The 25,764-nt window shown below is 40.0% G+C and overlaps 2 protein-coding genes across 2 annotated transcripts in view; both read left to right on the forward strand.

Annotated features, from left to right (window-relative positions):
- The first annotated feature begins 4,486 nt into the window (after positions 1 to 4,486).
- Positions 4,487 to 5,260, forward strand: LOC132026084 (transmembrane epididymal protein 1A-like). The gene has a single exon (XM_059414023.1). It carries the CDS (start codon positions 4,487 to 4,489, stop codon positions 5,258 to 5,260), a length of 774 nt encoding a protein of 257 aa, XP_059270006.1.
- A 7,924-nt stretch (positions 5,261 to 13,184) lies between these two features.
- RGSL1 (regulator of G protein signaling like 1) overlaps positions 13,185 to 25,764 on the forward strand; it is a 77,119-nt gene continuing 64,539 nt past the window's right edge. The window contains exons 1-4 of the mRNA XM_059413931.1: positions 13,185 to 13,197; positions 16,138 to 16,220; positions 19,676 to 19,750; positions 24,208 to 24,337. Coding sequence (XP_059269914.1) covers positions 13,185 to 13,197; positions 16,138 to 16,220; positions 19,676 to 19,750; positions 24,208 to 24,337 — 301 coding nt within the window. The remainder of the gene's footprint in view (positions 13,198 to 16,137; positions 16,221 to 19,675; positions 19,751 to 24,207; positions 24,338 to 25,764) is intronic.

Below are 25,764 nucleotides of genomic sequence, written 5' to 3' on the forward strand. Positions count from 1 at the left end.
TGATACTTCACTCATATATGCATTCATCAAACACTCACTGAGCACCTCCAGGCATGGGGCTAGATTCTCAAGAGAAAAAGAAGACAGGACATGGTCTCCAACTTCACATGCTTCCTAGTAAATAAGGAGTGGTAAAACTGTGTGACTGTACAGATGAGTATAAGTGCATGTGTATAAGTATAACTATAGAGATGTGTATCATTCCTTGTTGAGAGGAGACAATACTCAAGCTGAGCTTTGAAGGAGAAAGGAGGAGTTTCCCAAACAGAAAGAATGTGGAATAGGAAGTCCATTGCAGGCTGAACTTGAAGCTTCTGAGATGCCTAAAGACCATGATTCATGTAGGAAGGGACCGGAAATGAGGCCAGGCCAATGTGAGAGACACCTTCCAGGGTTAATCTAAGGTCATGGATTTTATCCACAAAGCCACGGAGGCTACTAGAGAATTTAACTTAGCCAATGGTATCATTAGCTCTCTATTCCAAAAGCTCACTCTGGCTGCAGGGTAGATAAAAATAGATGAGGATTGGAACCCTCCAATTAAAGAATCCCTCAGTTAAGGGATGTGGCAACAAAGCAAAGTTGGTCATGCTTGGACAAGGGCAGTATAGGTGGGGATACAATGTCCAAAGAACTTGTTGATTAATAGATTGTAGGGGTGAGTGAAAATTTGTGCTACCACTTTGAAGGGAGATACATCACTAGTTATTAAATTTTGAGAAGGTAATGGTTCTGTGACTCAGAAATGCTAGTTATGGTTATCTCCTCTAAAGAAAAATATTAACTCAGCATTGTTTGTTAAAAAGTATATCAGCTAAACCAACACGTCCATCACTAGGGGACTAGATGAAGAATATAATATTAAATGTATCAGTACTATCGATATAACAAAATACTTCTATAAATATAGCAAAATAGTTCTGTCTCAAGCATCATTATGACTGAGTGAAAAACAGCCAGTAGTAGAATGATACATGTAAGTGTTGATGTCCTAGAGAAAATCTCATTTTGGAATTTGGAGAGGCCGGTGCAAACAGCTCTCTTCCTACCTTCTCCCCATGAAGCAGACTGAATAGACATCCAGTCACACTTCTCCACGAAGTGCTTCTACCTAAAATTCTTATTTTTGTAAAAAAAAAAAAAAAAGTAACACTAAGTAGACACAAAATAACATTATTAGAATACATATAAACTCTACAGAGTTGAGATGTAAACAACACTCCTGTGGTCCCCACCAACTATAAGAACAGAAAAACATTGTTATTTTCCACGCCTGTGTCCCTCTCAAATCTATCTTGTTCATCCCCCTCTGGGAGTAACCACTTTCCTGAATTTTGTTTATGGTTCTATGTATGTGTTCTCGTTGTTTAATTTTGTGTGGTTTTGACCTTTTTATATATGTGGAACCTCACAGTATATGTTACATTCTTTTTTCATCTAAATATATTTTTGAGGTTCCATGTTGGTATCAGTCAGAGTTCCCCAGAGAAGCAGAACCCACAGAAGGTATATATAAAGGAGATTGATCACGAGGAAATGGTTCGCTTGATTACAAAGGCACAGAAATTCACCATCTGCTGTCTCCAAGCTGGAGACACTGTAGTATAATTCCAGTCAGAGTCTGCAGACCTGAGACCAAGGAAGCTGATGATGTAGACCCAGTGTAAGGCCAGAAGATCTATGTCCCAGATCAGCAGACAGGCTGGAAGAAAAAGGGATGAATTCCATCTTTCTCTGCCTTTTGTTCTATTCAGTCCCCAAAGGATTAGATGAGACCCACCCACATTGGGATGGACAATCCACTTTACAATATCCACTGATTCAAATGTTAATCTCATAGATAGACCTGGAAATAATAGTTAATCTGGGCATCCTGGGGTTCAGTCAACACAGAAAATTATCATGATGTTGTTGAATGTAGCTGTATTTTTCATTCTTACTTCTCTACCATATTTTATTTTATGAATATCATACAAGTTCATCTACATATTTTAAAATTGAGGGACATTTTTATTATTCTTCCTTCTCTCCGCCAGCTATAGACAGGGCTGCTGTGGACCATTCCTGCATATGATCCTTGTGTGGGTGCGTTACCATCTACCATATACAAGTAAGGATGTAGATCTTCAACTTTCTCTATTATGCCATATAATATCAAATTCTTTTCCAAAGTGATTGTATCAATTTATATTCTTATTAGCAATATGTTCATTATTCTGTTTGTTTCACATTGTCAGACAGTTAGTTGTCAAGCTAATTTTTGTCAGTCTAGTGGATGAGAAATGATAGTTAGCAAGCAAAGGGGGACAGCAATCCTACTGCTACAAAGAACTGAATTCTGCTACAACCCCGTGAGCTTGGAAGAGGACTCAGATTCAGCATGAAGTGCAAGCCTGGTCAACGTCATGACTGTATCTCTTGAGACTGGGAGCAGAGGACTGACAAAGCTCTATCTGCATCCTGACCCACGGAAAGTGAGATAAGTGCCTGTTGTGTTTTTTTCAAGATTTTATTTATTTATTTGAGAGAGACACACACAGAGATAGCTACAGAGATAGGGAGAGAGCACAAGCAGGGAGGAAAGGGAGAAGCAGGCTCCCTGCTGAGCGGGAACCCTACGCAGGAATGGGTCCCAGCACCCTGCAGATCATGACCTGAGCCAAAGGCGGACGCTTAACCAACTGAGCCACCCAGTCCCCCAAATGCATGTTGTTTTAAGCCACAGAATTAAATTGTGTAAAACTGTTACACAGCAACAGATAATGAATACATTAATGGATCCACGGAGAAGGAAATATAACCCCAATATGCTAATTAGTTCTGCTGTAAGCAGAACTGATATAATCTATGAAAGGGCTGAGAGCTGGTTTCTTTAGTTAAATTGTTGGTGAAGGGCTTAGATCAGCCCCACTGGTTTAGGCACTCAGTCCCTTGACTGATGTGTGAGGAGGAAAGCAGGATTTGTCAGCAAGAGACAGCTCCCCTTTAACCATGTGGCTAGAGGAGACACTTCCCAGGAGAGGGGAGCTTTCACAGTTAAAACAACAACAGAATTCTGTCATGCTAATGCAATTGGGAGACACAATTAGAAAAGACAGGTGTATCTAAAAGGAGAGCATTTTTTCATTATTGAAGTTCATATGATTATAAAAAATCATTTGAAAATTAGCAAGAGCATAGGTAATGCAACAAGATGGTTAATATGAAGATCAATCTAAAATTGTGGTTTTTTTAATCAGTAAAAATTATAGGGACGCCTGGGTGGTTCAGTGGGTTAAAGCCTCTGCCTTTGGCTCTGGTCATGATCCCAGGGTCCTGGGATCGAGCCCCGCATTGGGCTCTCTGCTCAGTGGGGAGCCTGCTTCCTCCTCTCTCTCTCTGCCTGTCTCTCTGCCTACTTGTGATCTCTGTCTGTCAAATAAATAAATAAAATCTTTTTAAAAATTATAAAATAAAATGGAAGATCCGTTGATAGACCAAAAGAGAATTTACCAAGAAATGAACCAAAATGGAAATATGTAGGATCAGTATGAGAAAAATTTAACCTGAGATATTCCTGCACTTGACTGTCTGTCATGAAGGGTTATATGACCATTACATTCTAACTAAATGCTTATTTCATGAGAGAAAATATTTGATGGCTACTTCACACTAAGCTTAGTTTAATAGGATCTTCTTTCTAACCAGTACATACATACTACTAAGTGATTCAAATTTTAGTCCGCCTAAGAGCTACCTGGGAGTGTGTCTTGGAATGCTTATTTCAAGACATCATCCTCAAGAAATTCTGAATTAGCACCGCTGAGTAGAACCTGTTCACCTACATTTTAACTTGGAAAAACATTGCTTCAGCTCAGAGGAAAGACTCTCAGGAGGAAAGATCTCTCTGGAGATCAGCAGAAGACAGATCCTCAGGAGGGAATATTTTTCTGGCAAGCCTCAAATAACATCAGAGAAATTGAATATTGTACGTATATGTTCACCTAAGACTGTTTGTACCCAGGAGAATACATTTGTACCTAGCACTTGTATGGGATTATACGTGAAGAATCTTAAGGGATATGCCCCACACTGAATCCTCTCCATGCTTTCTCTCGGCTCTTCCTTACGTCCTATGAGTTTGGGAAGTAAGGAAGGTAGCAATGGCATGAAGAGCACGAGGAGGAGAGGCAAGGGGAGTCTATAGCATAATCTCCGAGAACTGCAGGTGTCCGGGCACTGTGATGGAGAATATGCTTATTTTACTGTTTAGCAATGCTTGGTTAGCTATCAATGAACCAGAGCAGAAGACCAGAACGGAAGCCATGACACCCACCGCAGCATAAGTTTGGGTTTCCTCCAAAGCCATTTCCCCATGTATGTGGATGCAGCGAGCTGGAAAGAAGATATAAGTAGGCTTCAGGAAGCTCCCTCCACGCTCTAGAACCCAAGGCGACCATTTCTGAGCTGCTTCTCTCTCCCTTTGGTCAGATCTACCTTCAGTTCCATGGGAGGCTTTGAGGGCCATCTGTACCCAGGACTGTCTCTCTTCTTCTATGGACTTTATCATGCACGACTAGTCTCCAGGGCCTTAATATGCAACTACCCTGTCCAGTATCTGCCAAGCTATCCCTGGAGCAAAGAACGATGGGCAAGACTGAAGCAAGTGTGCTATGTTGGGCTGGTGAAGATATTAAGTGCCTTCATTTTAGCAGCCCAAGAGCTGCATAACATAAAGGGACAGTTTGTACTTATCAGCAAGATATATCATCAGAGAAACTTTTTGTACCGCAAACAGTGGCAACACTTCACTCTCTATATGGCCTTCTTTCTGAGTGGGTGTGTGGACGTGGTGAGCCAGAACCTGCTGCCCCAGCGGTGTGCTGCTCTGGAGCAGGGCGCCCAAGCCCTGGGCATGTTTCTCTTTCTGCCTCTGATGGTGTCTCACATGCAGGACTCCGAAGGTGTGGAGCTGCAGTCCCACGTCCTGCTCACCCAGGCCATACTCCTGCTGGCGCTGGTGGTGGTCGCAGAGCTGTGGGCTCCTGATATGCTGCAGCTTTGGGTGATGAAGGCCTTTTTTTATATGTTGACAGGCTCTTGGCTGATTCAGATCGGTTTTATGCTGTACAAACCAATTTCTGGCTATAAATGGATGGATGATGATGAAAACGACATTATATTTGTCACCACCTTCTTCTGCTGGCATGTGGCTTTCATTGCCATGTTGATGATCTGGGTCTACGGCTTCTCCGTGGTGTGGTATTGTTACATTTGTTGATGTCCGAACCTGGGGAAGCCCAGAATGGTTCCTATCACCTGCGCATTCTGAAACACCTGGATGAGAAGTTGTGGGAAGTGGTGGTGGTAGAGAGGAAGAGACCGAGGCAGCAGACTCTACTGGGATGGACCTACCCCCTCTCCCCTCTGGCTTCTCTCAGTCTCATTTGCTGAGCAGTGTGCTGGGACAGGCAACTGAAACACAAGAGGCATGTCACAATGACCTTCATTCTCGGCTCCCGAAGTATTTCCCCCACCTCCTCTTCCTCTCCTCAACTCCAGCCAAGGCATTCTCTTTGCCTTTCTCCTCTCTGTAATCTTCACATCCCACCACCCCCCCTCAAGGAGAACATGAAAATAAATGTACTATATCTTCCCTTTGGGTCTTTATATATATATATCCTCACTCACCCAAGAGAAGACTGACCACAAGTTACATTTAGTACATCATAATTTACCCATCATAGTAAGCACCTCCTCACCCTTTCTCTTTCTGGATCTCTTCAATACCTACACGAAATCTAAACTGTTATTTTAACTAGAAAGGGCTCAGAGAACAATTGTTGACTTATTTTTTTATGGTTTGTCAAAGAGATCTTTTGTTTTCAGCTTTATTGAGATATACTTAATTTACAAGCAATTGCACATATTTAATGTATATATTTTGGTGAGTTCGGGCATATGTGATACCATGATAACATCACCGCACTCCTGGAAGGCAATTTCCTCCATAGGGTCTAGCACAACAGAGCAGCACCTTGCACATAGCAAGGGCGCAAAAGGACCCGTGTGCTTCCAGGAGTGAGTCTCACTGAGTGTAGAATCTGTCAGATTCTTCTGCCTGGATAGATCAGCCCATTATTCTGTTCATACCTCAATCCATTTCCAAGTGGTAGACTCACCTAGAACAACTCCTTTCTGGTTCTCATGTGTCATGAAATTCAGTGGCTTATTTATTCCACAAAAAAATTTTTTTTAATCCTCACAACTATTTTATCATGTAGGTTTATAGATGATAATCTAAGACTCAAAAGGTTTAAAAAAAAAAAAAAACTAGCTTAAGGCAGTCAGATATCTAGTTATGTCACATAATGCTATGCCTGGTATCCACAGAGGTGGAATTCTAAGTAGTAGAGTTAAATTGCTGGCAACTTGCAAAACAATGTCTTTATGACTCCTGCTATGCCTCTTTCCCTGCTGTGCCCAGGATATGGACAATCTGTTAGGCTTCTCTTACTCTTGGTCATGATTATAATATCCAGGCTTAGGACAGAGTGAGGCTGGGGGAGGGGTTCTAGGGGGTCATCATCCTTCCAGTTTCCCTTTTGCTTCTAGTTCTTCGGAGAACTGGACATACCTGTCTTCCTTTGGTTCTGGACTTACTCTTCCTGGTTAATTTCCTAGTTCAACAGTTATTGTGGAGCAGGGGTGAATTATTGTCTTCTTGTTAAGGTTTTCTACTCTGTGGTTTGAAGAGCTGTGAGCATTCAGAGTGACTGCAAAGGGGGTGGTGCCTCCCAGTGTCATTTCAGGGGTGGTCAGCAATGTCTCTGAATGCGGGATGACATGCCTGTGACCGGCAGGCACCAACTTTCCAGGGAGGGCTTTCACCTCGCACCAGTAGGGTATCCAATCAGGCAACAATGCGGCTCTCCATCCGGGGTGACCGTGGTCTGTGGGGTGGAAATAAAACATTTCTTAGGCATTAGTTCAGCTTCTTTGCCTCTCTTTGGTCCTGGTGACCCGTGGAGCTTTGCAGTTCTCTCTGTAGGTCCTGCCCTCTTCCTGGTTGTCACCTCTGGGTCCCTCCCCCTTGTTTCTCTCTCACAATCTTGGGTACTTTTCAGGACTTGCCTAACCTTGCAGCTCATCCTTCCTTGAACCCTAGCTGAACCTCTTCGAGTGTCCTGAGGTTGGAAAAGTAGGGAATCTGTTTTTCCTCTGCATTCTTTCCTACTGATATGGCAAACTCCTGTTTCCTATTTCACTCAGCCCTCCTATTTTTGAATTAAGAGCATGTTTGGGATTTTTTTAATCTAAAAATTGACTCTTCTTACAATTACAAGCAAACCTCATCTTGTGGCAGCGTCTGCCACTAACTGGGGAAGAAGTTATTCACAAGGGTGGAAAAGCAAAGCCTAATATTAATATATTAATATGTCAAGATATTATCTCTCTACAAAGATAGAAGTTGAAGAGATATCAAAGCCATCTACTGACAGATCTGTCCCTTTCTGAGTACTTTTGAGCTCCTGGTAGATGCTCATGAACTCATCTCCTGTAGTAATTAATGCCTCCCAATATTATTATGTCTCACAATATGTACTTTTGAGGTAAGATAATAAATATTAGCACGATCACAACGCCACAAAGAACTATTACTAAGGGCTGATATAATGGCAGAATGGACAGACCTGATGTTTGAATGAAAGGGTCCTTCTGTTCTCTTCACATCGCAGTAGGTATGAGCACTCTGAAAGTAATCCTTTGGATTTGTATCTTTGGATGTAAAACCTTTGGAATGTAAAACCAACTGAAGATAAATTTAGAAACAATAGCAACAGCAAAAAACCCGAGTTGTAGAGAGAAAGGTGTAATCTTCACCACGCCCACCAGAGGGCACATTTTTACACGAGCCTGGAAAAGGCAATTGCTCTCCGTTTGGTGTTGAAGTACCAATTAAGAAAAAATGAAGGGATGAAGAGGAGGGCAAAAAAATCCATAAGCAAGTGTTATCCAGGCATCTGGTAAACATAATGAAGGTCTGTTTCTTGTTAAACTTAGGTGTGTGGACAAGAGTAAACACGGAATTCAAACACTAGGTATAAATTATAAGATAGATAACTAGAAACGTTGATATATAGATACATAAGGTATACAGGTGTATACATGTATAAATATCTATGCATATATATATAGATAGGTATGTGTGTATCTCAAAAACAAAACCGTGTATAATGCCCTTTGAGCTGAAATGGCTGCTGATTTTTAGCAACTTTATAAAATAATCAAAATGCTTTTGTTTAGCTCATCACATAATAGATACACATCCAATAGTTGGTGAATGAGTAAATAAAGTATTTAGTACAGGTGTAGCACAGATGAAATGTTGGTTTAATTCTGACCTGCATTTTGATGGATAAGTAGGAGTTTATTAGAGGAGTTCAGGATAGGAATTCTGAGGCCTTTTATGTTTCCTCTGCTCAGACACCAAAGCCCAACAGACACAACCTTAGCAGAGCAGTTCCAGGGATGGAATTTCATGGCCCAGTGATACAGAGAACACTACCAAGTTCCTGTCCCTTAGGATGGGTGGCTAAGGAAGAGCCACACAAAATTGTTTAATGAGAAGTTTGATAATTTACTTTTCAGTTTGAAGGCAGAATATTATTAATGGGCTCTTACTAATTGAAGGGGAATATTTTTCCAAAATAACAAAAACATTTGCAATTATTTGTATTGTAGTTAACATCCAATAGATTAGGCATACATTGATATATGAATTATTAAATTTTTTAACTTGACATAAAAAAATTATTTATAAATGTAATATTATTTAAAATTGCTATCATTTGTTCACCGTCTTTCAATAAAATTATGCATTTGATAAATCATGCATATCATAAATCATAGGGAAAAAAATTTTCCTAAACAGATGCCATTTTTGTTGGGTCCCCCCAAAATCAGGTACCCCAATAATGGGTCCGTGATTAAAGGAGCAAGACTGATACAAAGCGAAGGTCAAGCAAATCTTTATTTTGCGCCAAGCATCAAGAATCAGGCCGACCAACAAACAGACCAGTCGGGGCGCCCCTACAGAGAGGATGAACCCTTCCTGCTTTCCAGACTAACTTTTATAGAGCAAAGGCCATGTGGTTGGGCCTGGCCACACACAGGTGGCCAATGAAATTGTAACACACAGAGAAAGCTGCACAGTCATGCTAGGTGACCAACTGAATTACAATTTACCCTAGTAGACATTTGAACCAGCTTATCAACTAGTTCAGAATTGGCGCCCAAAAGGTACCCAAAAGGCGGGGCTCATACTCCTTGGTAGCTAGGAGACAGTCTGCGCCCCCATTGATCGAATACCTCCACCTGGTCTGACCCACCCTTGTATTTGGACTTTGTTATAAGACTGGTTTCCCGGACTTGCTTTTAAATAAGTTCCCCTGGGAGGGGCAAGGTGAATTTAAGTTTTACAACAAAATGGCAGTTCAACCGTGGTGGGGCCGCTCTGGCTGAATAGACCCTTACAATTTCCATATTTTATTAATTGAGATTCCTTAGTTGTTTCATATTATAAAATTTGAATTTAAATTTACCCACTCAACCAAAAGAAATAAAATTATTGTTGCCAACTTCTTGAGGCATCTCTGTCCAAAACTCAGAATTTTTATACATATTTTAGGTCAAAGAATATAAGATCAAGACTAACCCTTTCTTTGTAGGATTATATACATTGTTGTTGTTATTGTTGTTGTTGTTTGTTTTCTGTTTTATTTTGCTTTTGTTTTGTTTTGTTTTTTTGTTTTGGTTTGGTTTGGTTTTGCCTTTGGCCAAGACTTCACTAATCACCAGTCACAAAAGATTGTACTTCTTGGAGTGCCTGGGTGGTTCAGTTGTTAAGCATCTGTCTTCAGCTCAGGTCATGATCCCAGGGTCCTAGGATGGAGCCCCTCATCGGGCTCCCTGTTCAGTGGGAAGCCTGCTTCTCCCTCTCCCACTCCCCCTGCTTGTATTCCTCTCTTGCTGTCTCTGTCTGTCAAATAAATAAATCTTAAAAAAAAAAAAAAAGAGAAAGAGAAAGGTTATACTTCTTATAACTTCAGTATCTTTCCTTAGAATGAATTGTTAGCTAAATAGCCCTATTTAGCCCTAAATAGTCCTATTTTAGTGAAAGTCTTTCCCAGTTTTTATTCTCTTTCTGTATTACTATAGCTAAATGCACCAAGTCCTATTATGTAGCATTTTATGTAGCATTATGTAGCATTTTAACCCCTTTATGTAGGAAGAAATTGCCCTTCCTTTGACTTTAAGAATTACATGTATTGCATCGACCACCATTTTGAAGTCTTTTATTGAAATCTATTATATCAGCAAAGATGACAAAAATTAGGAGTAAGGTCTAAATCTGCATGCTGCATCTTTTCCTTAGATAGCTAACAATGAGCAGTAATGCACACAAAGTTCTAAATCAGAAGGCACAGCTTTGCTTAGGAGAATTCTATTGTCTGTCAATACTATATCTAAAGCTTTCGTAAGTTAACACTGGGACAATGACTCTGTGTTACTTGCTTTATCTCTCTCTGACCCTCTTTCAGTGTCCCCTTTCCTCAATCACAATTTTTAGGTCTTTATATTTGGGCAGGACTTCAAGCTTTCCATATGACCTTCACATCCATTTCTCAGCGGAACTGAACAAACATTGCCCGGTACCTACTACTGCTGGGCACTACAGGACGTGGAGTACCACTTCATCTATGTCATTTCCTTTCAGCTCATTTCACCCAATTCCTAAGTAGTGTGATTTATATTTTCCTACTGTTAAAAGAGGATGCCAGTTTGAGAGAACAGATTGCAAGGGGGCAGCTATTACAATTTATTGTCATCCAACTTTCTATGTGTTTAACAACCGTGCTTAAGTCCCTTTCCAGGTGGCTCATTCTCTCCCACCTTGTGACTTTCGAATCACTAAACTCAGCTTCCAAGGGTTTTGTAAACTGGTGGGTATTATTTCGGCAGGCAGTATCTCCTGGCTATTCTCTTCATTGAAAACATCAGCCTACCAGAGTCTTGAATTCCCTTTTTCTGGAGGGCTGTCAGGCACTTGGTTATCTTATCAAAGCGTTCTTCCATTTTTCTGGCTCTCTTCCCAAATAAAAGACCATCACCTCTGTAAACCTTAATAATTTAGCCAAAAGTTACTGAGAAGAGAGTCAATCAGTGTCATACCCAAGAAAGGGTTAAAAGACTTGAAAAGTTCTGGAATTGTTGGGAAGCCTGTCATGTCTAAAAAATCTTCTTGTCCCAAAGAGAAGAAATTTGGAAGGTGCCAGGCATGTTAATAATGAACCACCAATAATCACTTGCATTTGAAGAAGTGTTATGCTTTCTTTGGTTTATGTAAAGACCAAACACTCTTTTTTAAAGTGATTGTGATTTTTAAAGTGAAGAGATTTGTGTTCCAAGATGAGTTGGTAGCCTACCATATTTCTTCAATCAATTATCAGTTACCTCCTTTGTTAGTCAGTATAACATACACACACACACACACACACACACACACACACACATGAGAGAGAAAGAGAGAGAGAGAGATCAGGGCGAAGCTCTTTATGGTTTACTAATCTCCAATCTCATCTATTCCTTAGCTTATCCTGTCCTTTGGAAAAGAGCTATCATAACCTGGGCAAAGAAGAAAACAAACAAACAAACAAACAAAAAACCTTTCCAGTCTCTTCCTAAAAGAATGGCATATGTAACACTGATATATACACCCACATTCCTTAATGGAATGTGCTTTCAGACTTGTCCTCAATGAGGCTGCGAGCAGCATTCTCTCCTCCCGATCACTCACCCAGCCTTCCCCAAGCTCAGAGAGGCTACTGGAGCTGTTAACAACTTAATGGAGTGTTGTCACTCAACAGTGGCAAGGACTAAAAGCCAACATCACTGGCTACAGGCATTTCAAGCATGATCCCTGACCTTTCAAGACCTTTAGTTCCCAAAAGGAAAGGGAATCAGATGTCTCCCAAACTTGTATGATAAGAATCACGTGGGGTATTTGTACATTACCATGTCCTTCCTATGATAACTCTGACTCAGAAGGGCAGGGGTGGGGCTCGGGGATCCATATATTTTACAGGTGCCCCAAGATGATGATTATTCACAGGCAAGTACAGGAAATTTTTGAATTAGATAGATTTGAGTTCACATCTCAGCTCTGGGACTTAGTGGCTGTGTGTTGGGTCAAAACTATAAGGCAATGATTTCCCAGATCTCTGGGTGTCTCCTTTACCCCAGTGTATCTTTACCCTGGAAATGGCAGCAGATCTCTTTAGCAAAGATTAGGAAAGAGATTCATAGTAATTTCTGAAGGAAGTCCAGGGACTGAAAGAAGTCCAAGGGGCTTATTTTTAAGTCCATGTGAAAAGTAGGTATGATTTACTAGCATGGGCTCTTGAATCAAATGGGCAGACTAAAATCTGTGTTGTACTTCCTATCTTTCAGAGAAAGGGAGGTAATAACCTCTAGTTTGTGGGTTAAGAATCGAATTAGAACAAACTATAAATACCTAGCCTAGCTTCTTCCTCATGGAAGATATTCAACGAATATTTATTCTATTCCTTTTCAATGCCAATGGATTATGAAGCAACCCACAGCCAACCGGAAGAGAAACTATCTGGGAAAGAGGAGAAAGGGTAGAAAACACACTTGGATAGTTGGTTGAATTTGCCAGCTTATCTGGAAGATAAGTCAACTCATTAAACATTAAACATTCACCAAGTACCTATTAAATTTCTAGAAGGATCTTAGACACAAGAGACACATTAGAAATAAATGAACAGATCCTTGCTTCCCTGAAGCAGAGAGTCAAGTTAAAGAGACAGAACTAAAACTCGGGACCTATATAACTTGAAAACAATTTATGAAGAACTTGTCAGAGCACACAAAATAGTATATGGACTAAAAGCCTAAGTATAGGAAGAGTCTGGTACATTCCAGGAGATCCAGGAGATGAGGTAACAATGACTTATCTTCAGACTGAGGTCTACACCAGACAGAAATAGGCCACTTCCTGATAGAATCTGGAACCCCTTGGAGGGGGTGTCACTGCATGTTCACAAGGGGTGGAGTTCTGTTGACTGGGGGCTAAAATTCTGCCTCCTAATCAATCACAGTGGCAGGGAAAGCATGGCAACATGAGCAATGCTGGTGAGTATCTAAAAGGGATGTTTCTGAGGCTTTTAGCTCCCCCTACTTAAGGCAAACCTCTCACCTTCCCAGTCTTACACCACATATGGCTTTTATGTTTCATGCCCTTTCTTTCCTTTTTTCCCTCTTCTCCTCCCCAACTCCTACCCCCACTTTATGCCACCTGATCTTTAAGAATAGGACAGAGCCCCAATCATAGAAGAGTAAAGCAACTAAGAAGGAGGAAGAAAAACACGGATTGGGCTATCACATGCCATGTCTCCTCCAGGGAGAAGGCTAGCTTGAGGTTTGGGATTACCCAATGATCTCATTTGTTCCTGAGTCAGTATTACTGTATGGAATGAATGTTGAAGGCCTGTCCAAATTACTAGGAAGTTTCAAGGCAGAACAGGTGAAAATAGAAACACAGGAATGAAGACATAGTAGGATAAGGAAGGGAAAGATGTGGAAAACCTAGTTTCTATACCCTATTAAGACAGTCTTATTAGTGGCAAATTCTGTCATAGTCAAGCCCCTTGTCACCAACAGCATGTATAGCTATGGAACACAATCAATTGGGAAATTTCTGCCAAACCCCACTTTCCTGCATTCAGATTGTCTCAATAATCTTATTAAAAAATCCATGCCAGGCTCTCTGAATGATAAATCAACAGTTGAACAAAAGCTTAAAGACTGAAGAACTCTTGAAAGAACAGTTCATTCAACTTTTATAAAGCTTAGATATTAATGTAAGCACTTTAGTGCCTAGGAGAAGAATATTAAAAGACAGAGCTCCTCATCTCATTGAGCTCAGTCTATTGAGGAAGACAGATGATGCATCAATGGAAGAAAGCAGTGACTTGTTAATTATATTAATGGGAGATATAAATAATGGTGCAGGGGGTAGTGATTGACTTACAATTGTGGTAGATTCTACCATGATTGGTTCACCAAGAAGATCATATGTAAACCAGTTCTTGATGACTAGTGATTTGCAAACACATGGGTTGAGAAGACATTTTAAGTGATAGGAATATGGGAACAAAGATATGGAGATTGAAAGTGAGAGTGCATAGCACATGTAGGAAAGAGCAATATCTTGGCTGGCAAACAGGAGGAAGCATGGTATGGTGCTGGCACATAACCCAAAGGCCAGATCTGGTGAAGCCTCAGATTTGTAGGACACTGAATAGTTTTGGAAGGGCTTTAACAACCACAGCATTAGAAGACTATAGTGGCAGTATGTGGAAAGCGCTTGGAAGGGAAAGTTAGGGAGACCATTAGGTGAGAGATGATAGGACCTGAAAAAAGGATAGTGACTTAATGGATGGAGAGGAGAGGATAGATTCCAGAGATATGTAGGAGAGACCACATAACACGGTCCTCCATTTCTTAGGGGAGTATTTGAGAGGAAGAGAAACAGAACAAGGGGGTAATCAAAGATGATTTTCAGGATTCTGATTTAGACAATTGAAAGAGTGGCGGTTCTAGTAATTGAGATTGAGAATACAGGGAAAAAGATCAGGTTAGGAAACAAAATGATCAGATCAGCTTTGAAAATGTTGAGATGGAAGTGCTGGTAGACGTCCATGGAGAGATGTCCTATAGCTCATTGGATATTTAGAACTAGAGCCAAGGAAAGAAGTCTGGAGTAAAAACATGTGTTTTGGAATCATTCATGTGGACTACATAAAATAGATCAGTGAATGCTTCTAAAAAGAAGAGCAGAGATATCTGTGTAGCAAAGGGCAAACCAGACATCAGCTGTACTGTAATAGTATTTGATTTGGGGTTCCTATTTCTATTACACAAAGACAATAGCGACCATCATCATGAAAAATGTTTATTTTTCTTATATTATCACAACTGCACTCTAGCAGCTGTGAGTGGCACTTCCTATTCTCACCAGACATTTAACTAGACTAAGAGACAGGACTAATACAGTATTTATATTGCTCATTTTATACATCATTCATTATAAACTTTGGGTATGATGGGAAAATGCTGGGCATTGATAAAACAACTGGATTATTCACTTGTTGAATATTGGGCATTAAAGAGCAAACACAGTGAGTTAGAGCAAACTTTGAGGGGGCACACAGTCCACCTGTGTTCTCTGTGCTTGGCTTCATGACATTCAACATTCATCCCCAAATTCCGCTACACAATGATCAGCCCTGACAGGAGTAATAAATACTTTGTGTGACCAAATCAGTATTCACAAAAGTTCTTGTTGGGTCTGAATCAACAAGATGAAATTCAAATGGAATAAATGGAAGTTCCTGCCCTTGGTTTCTGAAAAGTGACTGCATGAATAAAGGATAGTGGATAGTGGAGTTAATAGTGTAATATGGCAGCACCCAAAGCTAACCCCATTTGGGGCCACACCAATAGAACATATAAATGGACAAAGCTGTCTCTGCTCTTCCCTGGGAAGCATGCAGAGTGCTTGAGTTGCAGGTGCCACTCTAGTCAGAGAGGGAGGACCCAGGTAGAAAGGAAGCCATTTGAAGAGAGGTTGAGGAATTGTTTAGTGACGGATGAGCCAGAAGGGTTGGAGGTGGACAGAAGGTTGAGATGGTTTTATAAATATGGGAGCATCAAACCATTTAAGAGGACTTAGATGAATTCTGTTGAGCTTCAGACGGCAGAATTTCTGCAAATGGAAAGAAAATAATAGAAGACAGTTTATAATAGGAAAGTCTTCCTAACGATTTCATTTCTTCATAAATGGAATGGGTAGCCCTGGGAAGCTGTGAGTGTTTAAGCAGAGCGATATTGCACAGAAGAGTCCTGGAGAGAAGGAAAAATCAAGATAGATGACCCTAAAGGTCATTAAATGCTGAGATTTGGCCAAGTGAAATAATCTGTGCTATTTCTTCGTTTTTTCATCCCCAAAGCAACCCTGGTTCATGAAGTTTTATTTGTTTGTTTATTTGTTTGCTTTTTCTCCCCATATAGAGATAATCGGTTCTACAAATCTTATAATTCTCCTAGAGGATGAAATCTTTGCCGACTTTTTCAACACATTTCTTTCTCTTCCGGTAAGTATTCCCAGAATTAAATTCAAATGTTTGCTCAGTAGCCAAATAGTGAATCACACTGAGCTGAGTACATTTAAAAAATAAATAAACTACTAACTCAAGACTATTTAAATTTGAGCAAATAAGTAGGAACCAGAATCTCCTTTAAAATCTCTGGGAGTTTCCCATTACTGATAAATCCCAAACCCTCAGCTTTCTGGGTTGCGTTTGCTTGTCCGGTTATTTCCCATCACATCCTCTGCTGGCACCCAGATCTGCAGGGACAGCAACTGCACCCTCACGGGGTCCAGCCGGCATTCTCTCACCGCTGCACCCCTTCTTGCCTGTGTTGTTAATTTTTATAATTCCGCCTACCAAAGTCTTTCTTTTTTTTTAAGATTTTATTTATTCAGATGGAGAGAGAGAGAGAGAGAGAAGGAGAGCATAAGCGGGGAGGGGCAGAGGGGGAAGAATAAGTCGATTTCCCATGGGCAGGGAGCCCTATATGGGGATCGATCCCAGCATCATCACCTGAGCCGAAGGCAGCCGCTTAACCGACTGAGCACCCCGGCGCCCCACCACCTACCAAAGTCTTAACCATTTTTCAAATCTCTACTTAAATCCTATTCTTGAGAAATTTCTATCTCCTAATCGGAACTTATTTCTCCCTGCCTTTGAGTCCCATTGGCCTTTTCCAACCCTATTGTATTGTATGGGTGTGTCTCTCCTACTTAGTTGTGAGAATGTGAATTTCTGCAGGACAAGGACCTTGGATTATGTATTTTGCTCTATTTTTCTTACCAGGTGTTTGGCATCTAACATTTTCTAAGCTGTTGCCTGAAACCGAACACGTATTTCCTTAACCCATGCAACTAAAATCTGAAACATCAAAATATTCTTAGATCCAAACCTAGACTGATCCTATATCTTTTTTGGTTTAAGTTTCTGGTTATATCTTAAAGTTGGTGCCTTATAATTTGTGGCTCAGTGTGTCCTTTCCCATATAACACTACATATTAAAAGGTGAAATTTCATACAACTGGGGAAAAAACATTTTGTGCTACCTCACAAATATTTATTGGATAGTTACTTTGTGCCCACCAGTGGGCTTGGTACTGGGGATACAGATATTAATGATGCCATTGTGGTTCTCAAGGAATTCCCAGTCCAATGAGAATAATATTTAAGGTAAGTGCAAAAAGGGTTCTAAGTGACGTGATAGGAGTGTCTAGAAGGCAGCAAGAGTATAAGTGCATCAGAGCTGTAGTCAGGAAAGGCTTCTGTGAATAGAAGACACAAGCACGTTTTTAAAGACAACATATTTGACAATTGGCTGGGAAAGAAAATGGGGAGCAAAATGTGAATAAAGAGGTAGGAGGAAAAGATGGGGGTGGGGGAGGGGTTGAGTATTAAGAAGCAGAGACCTTACAAACAGAATGGAGTAAGTAGAGGCACCAGGGAGAGCAATCTTGTGGTACTTGGGGAGAAACTCTAAGCAGCTAAGGCAGGCTGAAGAAGTTGTGACAGGCAGGCATAGCAAGACACAAAACAGCACAGATGGACTCTGAGAGCAGGCAGGCATCATCCTGAAGGTACTAGAGAGCCATCAAAGGGTTTCAAGTAAAGAAGTAACATGACCAGACTTTGATTTGGGCAAATTATTTCTGCTGAAGTCTGACCATAGGTTGGGCTGTCTGGGGGACCAGGGTAGAGGCAAGGAGAGCAGTTAAGAGATTATTTCAGTGAGGGAGGTCTAAAGGCAAGAGAATGAAGAGAATGGAACAAATAAGAGATTTTTTAGGAAGAAAAATATTGGACTTGTCACTGTTTCAATGCAGTGAGAGTTGGTACCTAGGGGAGGAGTCAGGTGCTACTGTCTTTTTTTTAAATGAAAGGTTACAGAAGTAATCGTGAGGCATTCTTGTTAATTCATCAACACAATTTATGCAGCCTATACGAATGTTCTAGAAATGGTGAGAATGGTGTGGAAAGTAGAATGCCGGCCAAGAATGTAAGAAAGTCTTGGCCATTTAGGCGGCTGTGGTCTATTTAGAGAGACAGTATTAGTTCCCGTTGAATACCACTGTCAATTTATAATTTGGCCATTTAATTTCTATAATCACCCTGGGTGATGGACACCATTCCCTTCTCACAGATGAATCTCAGAAATTAAATGACTTGCCTAAGAACATATGGCAAGTCTGGGGAAGTTCCAGGAGGCTCTATACCTGGCATGTTTTCCACATCAGCCTCATGGGCTCTGTGGTATCAACATCATGTGGTGAGACTGCTTCCGTGCGCTATACCCACAATAACCTCATGACTCCTTAGCCCTACCACACATCTCATTAAGGCATTTTCACATGCTGGGCAGGGCGTGTCACGTCAAATCCCGAGTGCAGAGCAGAGAGGGGTCACTAAGGACTGAGCCTCCTTCACAGCCCGATATTTGTAAGGTACAATAGGTACCACTGCCTTCCTTTTATATCTCATAGCCAAGAACAAAGGGGAGAGAAGGAGCAGGCCTCAGACTGACAAAATACAGGGCTGATAGTCTTGGGGAGATGGTCAGGCTGACATAAAGTGCTGAGAGTGCAGCCAGGAGTGAGGGCTTTAGACCCTCTAGTTTATCACAGTTGATGTGGGGATACTTCGAGACATGTTAGTACCTATGGGAGAATGCTAAGCTTAGATACCTGTAAACATAGAACCCCATGCCCATTAGTCTCAAAGCTGGTTGTCCCTTCTCCAGGACAGTAACATAGAATTATCTATCAATTCTGGACACTCTAATTGCCTCCACTAAGTAATTTGTACCCCTAGTCCTCATATTCTTAGGCCTCTCTACTTTCTCCAGTTCAAGAGTTGAGGCAAATCCAAAGCTGTTTCTCTTTATAAAAAAAGCTTCAAGTCTTTGCTCTAACTCTCTAAATCCATGCAGAAATGAATAATGCAGAGTTTCCTGGGTGGCTTATCAGCTGAGTGTCCAACTCCTGGTTTCAGCTCAGGTTATGATCTCAGGGTCCTGGGATTGAGCCCTATATCAGGCTCTGCTCAGAGGGAAGAGGGAAGTCTACTTGAGGATTCTGTCTCTCCCTCTCCCCCTCTACACTTTCCCCCACTTGTGTTTTCTCTCTCTTTCTCTCTCAAATAAATAGATAAATCTTAAAAAAAAAAAAAAAGAAATGAATAATTCAATGCAAAAATAATATTATGGGCTTTGGCCTTTGTACACAGACAAGATAACTCCCAGGCTGGGGAAGAACAGACCCAAAAGATCAATGAATCTTTCAGTTTAGTCTATTTTGGGTGCTTTTCTGCAAGGCAAGTTGATTTAGGGGAATGAATTTAAGAGTTAATGTCCCTTGAGATAGGAAATCAATGGAATCCCCTTGCCTTGTGGCTGCAATTGGAGTGTGACATATTTGTGAAGAGAAGCTCTACCTCTTTGGCTGTTTCCTAGCTTTCTTTTGCAGGTCTTTGGTCAGACACCATTTTATACTGTTGAAAATTCACAGTGGAGCTTGTGGCCAGAAATACCTTATAACTTGGTAAGATTCTTGAATGGCAGAGCCTTTGGGATGGGGAGAGAGGGACCTAAATCTGAAGTGTGAATTGAGAGATAGAGAGATAAAAGGAAGAGGAAGTCCAGAGGGTAACTCTGGAAGAAACTCTAAAGCAGGTGAGTAGGACCTTGTAAACAGCATCAAGCCACTTGTAGACTTTTCTCCTTTTTGTGTTTTTACCACTTGGGCAGACAATCGCTGGTGAATTATCCGCTCTGTATTCTAGTCTATGGTCAGCAAATGATATTCATCTTTCATGTCTACTGTTATAATTGGGTAGCAAATGTTTGGAACACCATTTAGAAGAACTCTGGGGCAGCACCTAATCAAGAAAAAGTCTGAGAACTGATTGACAATGCCTGCCATGCGAGCAGTATAGGAAGTGTCAGCCTCTTGGCCACATAGTGATTATTTGCATTATAAGTTATAGCTTAAGGTAAGGTGCCACTCTTCAATTCCTAAGACTACCCTATGATTCTCCTTTAGAAACATGTCTTTCTCCCAATCTTTTTTTATCTCTTATATGTTCTCTTCGTCCACTGTCTTTCTTTTCTCCTCTTCCCCCTTCCTGTTCTCCTTTTCCACTACACTCACCTTAGACTTACCAGTGACGTCTGCATGCTGTACCAGTGGCAGGTGGGATCAGAAAGATCACTCTAAACCATACTCATAACAAGGTTTTGTTTTTCTCTGAGACCTGGACAACTTAAAAAGACACTCCCCTCGATTCTTATATCTGATTTCCCTAGAAAACCCCTAAAACTTAAAAAAATCTTATTTTCTTGAAAGAGAAGAAATAACCACCAACACCACAGAAATATAAAGAATTATGAGAGACTATCATGAAAAATTATATGCCAAAAAATTGGACAACCCAGAGGAAATGGATAGATTCATAGAAACATGCAATTTCCAAAAATGAATCAGGAAGGAATAGAAAATCTGAATAGAACAATTACTAGTAATGAAATTGAATTGGTGATCAGAAAATTTCAAATACCAGAACCAGATGGATTCACAGGGGAATGCTACCACATGTTTAAAGAATAATTAATACCTATTCTCCTCAAGCTCTTCTAAAAAATAGAAGATGAAGGAAAATTTCCAAATACTTTCTACAAGGCCAGCATTACCCTCATACCAAAACTAGACAAAGACACTACAAAAAGGGAGAACTACAGGCCAATATCTCTGAAGAACATAAATGCAAAACTCCTCAACAAAATATTAGCAAACTGAAATCAGCAATACATTAGAAGGATCATTTACTATGATCTAGTGGGATTTATTTTATGGATACAAGGACGGTTCAGTGCTTGCAATTCAATCAACATGATATACCACATTAACAAAATGAAGGATAAAAAAATCATATGATAATCTTAATAGATGCAGAAAACATATCTAACAAAATTCAACATCCATTCATGGTAAAAACTCTCAACAAAGTTTGTTGAAAAGGAACATACCTCAGCATAATAAAGGGCATATTTATATGAAAAACCCACAGCTAACATCATACTTGATGATGAAAAATTGAGAGCTTTTCCTCTCAGATCAGAAATAAGACACACATGTCCACTTTACTACTTTTTTTTAACATAGTACAAACCACAGCAATCAGATAAAAAAAAAAAGCCATCCAAATTGGTAAGGAAGAAATAAAACAGTCACTATTTGCATATATGATACATATGAAGCACTAAAGATGCCATCAAAAAAGTTAGAAGAAATAAATATAATTTATGTAATTCTGTAAAGTTGTGGGATACAAAATTAATAAACAGAAGTCTGTTGTGTTTCTATATACTAATAATGAAATAGCAGAAAGAGAAACTAAGAAAACAATTGCATTTATAATTATACCAAAAAGGATAAGATACCTAGGAATAAACCTAATCAAGGAGGTGAAAGACCTGTACTCTGAAAACTATAAAACACTGATGAAAGAAATTGAAGATGACACAAACAAATGGAAAGACATACTATGTTCATGAATTGGAAGAGTTAATATTGTTAAAAGGTCTGTACTACCCAAAGCAATATACAGATTCAATTCAATCCCTATCAAAATACCAATAGTATTTTTCACAGAACTAGAACAGATAATCCTGACATTTTTATAGAACCACAAAAGACTCCAGAATACCAAAGCAGTCTTGCAAAAGAAGAACAAAACTGAAGGTATCAGAATCCTGGAGTTTAAAATATACTACAAAACTGTAAAAATCAATATTGCACTGACACAAAAATAGACACATAGATCAATTTGGCTGGATCTGTGAATAAATCTACCCATAGATCTATCCATAGTACGTAGAGTCCAGAAATAAACCCACACTTTTATGGTCAATCTATGATGAAGAAGGGAAGAAAATACAATGGGAGAAAATATAGTCTCTTCAATAATGTTGAAAAAAATGGACAGTTACATGCAAATGAATGAAAGAAACCACTTTCTTTTGCCATACACAAAAATCAACTCAAAATGGATTAGAGACCTAAGTGTGAGACCCGAAACCATAAAAATCCTGAAAAGGGGTGCCTGGGTGGCTCAGTGGGTTAAGCCACTGCCTTCGGCTCAGGTCATGATCTCAGGATCCTGGGATCGAGTCCCGCATAGGGCTCTCTGCTCAGCAGGGAGCCTGCTTTCCTCTCTCTCTCTCTCTGCCTGTCTCTCTGTCTACTTGTGATCTCTCTCTGTCGAATAAATAAATAAAATCTTTTTAAAAATCCTGAAAGAAAGCACAAGCAATAATCTCTTTGACATGAACCTTAACAACATATTTGTGGATATGTCTCCTCAGCAAGGGAAACAAAAGCAAAATTAAACTATTGAGACTATACCAAAATAAATACCTTTTGCACAGCAAAGGAAACCATCAGGAAACAAAAAGGCAACCTAGTGAAAGAAGAAAATATTTGCAAGTGATATATATATAAGAAAGGGTTAATATCCAAAAAAATATTTAAAAACTATACAACTCAACACCAAAAACAAGTCCAACTAAAAATGGGCATAAGACCTGAATAGACACTTTTTCCAAAAACAGATGTACAGATGGGGCGGCTGGGTGGCTCAGTCAGTTAAATGTTGGGCTTAACAATTTCAGTACAGGCCATGATCCTCGGGATCATGAGATGGAGCCCGATGTAGGGCTCGGTACTCAGCAAGTAGTCTGTGTAAGATGGTCTGCCTCCCTCTCTCCCTCTGACCCTCCCCCTGCTTGTGCTCTCTCTCATTAAAATAAATAAATGCAATCTTTTAAAAAAAGGAGGTATAGATCACCAATGTACATGTGAAAAGATGTTCAATATCATGATTCATCAAGAAAATGTAAATCAAAACCAGAATGAGGTACCACCTTATACCTGTCAGAATGACAAGCAATAACAAGTGTTGGCGAGGATGTCGAGAAAAGGGAACCCTCATTCCCTGTTGGTGAGAATGTAAATTGGTGCCACCACTATGGAAAACAGTATGGCAATGCCTCAAAAAATTAAAAAATAGAACTGCCATAAAATCCAGTAATTCCACTACTGGGTATTTACCCAAAGAAAATGAAAATACTAATTTGAAAAGATATATGCACACCTATATTTATGCCTTATTTACAATATCCAAAATATGGACATACCCTAAGTGTCCATCAATAGAATACTACTCAGCCATTTAAAAAAAAAAAAAGAAGAAAGAAAGAAAGAGATCTTGTGATTTGTGACAACATGGATGGGACTAGAGACTATAATGCTAAATGAAATAAAGAAAAGCAAATACTGTATGATTTCACTTATACGTGGAATCTAAAAAACAAAACCCCAAAGAACAAATAAAAGCAGAAACAGACCCATAATACAGAGAACAAACTGGTGGTTGCCAGTTAGGAAATGGATGAGGAGGGATGAAAAAAAAAAAAAAAAAAAACAGGTGAAGAGAAGTGAGAGGTACAAGTAAAAAGAAAAATTATATTCTTCTTCCTTTTCTGGCGGCTCAGTCCTTCAGGGATCCCACCCATACTCTAAATGTCGTGAGTCTTTGTGTCTTTTTGTACATGTCACACATTTGATATGGGTTAGGAACTTGCGAGAAATTGTAAGAGTGCTTACAAAGAAATAAGTTGAATAGCGTTATGACAACATTACAAATCAAAATCTCTTCTGCTTCTCTTCTACCTAAGACTTAGATCTTTTCTTAAACAACTTCACTCAGGAATAAGGAAAATTTTTTGAAAAAAGACCAAGGTTTTTCTTGCCTACCAATTCATTCACTCCTTTGGGAGCCTCAGCTCAAGTCTTCACTCCCCTTAAATATTTTTAATCAACATACCTCTTTTGTGGGCCAGATACCACAGGATGAAGTTATTTATTTCCCCTTGCTATGCTGCATTTCTTTGCATTCAGTTCCATTTCTCTTTTCTATTCCCATGTTGTTTGGACCCTAGATTGCGAAGTACAAAGGATTATTGACCTGGTTGGAAAAATACCGGTTACCTTTCTTCTGTAAAACCAACTTGTGTTTCCATTACATTCTCTGTCAGGAGCTCATCGGCTTCATTAACTCCCCAGAAGGAGGTAAGCATGAGAGTGTATGTGTGGAGATATATGGGAAACCAGGCTGCATAATGATCCTGTGCCTGTTAGTTCTATAGTAAGATACAAATACTGGCCAGCTTTGTAGCCTTAGATGGGAGGGTACCTCAGCTTATAATGTAAGGCAGCAGTGGGTGAAATCTTGGGCTGAAATGTTGGTACCTAGAGCAATAAGCAGGGACCAGATAGGTTACGTGCATTAGTTGTCAGAAATGAGAGAATTACTGGTGGACACACAACATGGAAACATTGCCTAAAATATATCCAGAATTAAACATAGCTCACTGCCTGGTCTAAGCCTCCACCATTTCTCACCTGGCTACTGAACTCATCTCTTAATTAATCTTCTTGCTTCTTCTCTTGTTCTCCTGTTCTCACAGCCAGAGAGAGCATTTTAAAACTTAATTCAGATCATGTCACTCCTCTTCTCACTGCTCCATACCTGACCAATGGCTCCAGTGTAAAATGGTCTCAGTGTAAAATCCAGTGTCCCTACAATGGCCTTCCGGATCCTACCAATGTGGTCCCAGTACTTTTAGGACCTCATCTGCTCCCACTCCCCCCACCTTGCTTACTCCGTTCCAGTTATACTTGATCTGGTTGCAGTTCCTCAAACATGCTGGATACATTCTCACTTCAAGGTTTTGCAATGACTGTGCACTCTGCCTGGAATGCTCTTTCTCCATATATCCACACTGGCTCTCACTCTCACCTCTTCAGATCTCTGTGGAAATCTCACCTCTTCAGTGGAGAACCACCCTGATGACCCTAAGGTCCACTCTTGCCCTAGCACTCCCAACCCCCTTTACCCTCTCTTACTTTTCCATTTTTTCCTGTAGTGCTTATGACATTCGACCTCACCAGATAATGTATTTACTATGGTTATTATTTATTATCAGTCTCCTTCACCAGAATGTAAGCTCATTGAGGGCAGGGACTTTGTTTGCCGGTATATCCCAAACACCTAAAACGGTATGGTACTAAGTAGTAGACATGTAATAAATATTTATTGAAAAAATGAATTAATAAAATTTCCATCTAGAGCTGAATTGATCATTTGACTCTCATCTCCATCCCGGGGAAAGTCAAGATTCAGGAGATACGATTGATTAAAATGTAACAAAACACCCAATATACTCATATACTCATCTCCTTCATCCATCCCAGTATATATATATATATTGGAAAAATTGGATTGGCAAAATCACTGTCAGGTGGGGATTACAGAAGGCAAGAGGTCTTGGTCAGAGGGTATTTCTAATCTGTTGATTGTACTGTTTGTGGGTCCTTCATATTATGCATGTCACTAAGAGGGTCTTTTCCTATGTTCAGAAGTACCACATACTTATAACAAGCTCATCCAACTGGCCACTATTTTTCCTCACTCACACTGACTGAATGGGGGTCAG

This window comes from Mustela nigripes, chromosome 10, assembly GCF_022355385.1.
Source record: "Mustela nigripes isolate SB6536 chromosome 10, MUSNIG.SB6536, whole genome shotgun sequence".
In the NCBI taxonomy this organism is placed as follows: domain Eukaryota; kingdom Metazoa; phylum Chordata; class Mammalia; order Carnivora; family Mustelidae; genus Mustela; species Mustela nigripes.

Bases quoted from the DNA above. Each gene is read 5' to 3' on its own strand.
- LOC132026084 (XM_059414023.1), top strand. From the start codon at position 4,487: ATGGGAGGCTTTGAGGGCCATCTGTACCCAGGACTGTCTCTCTTCTTC.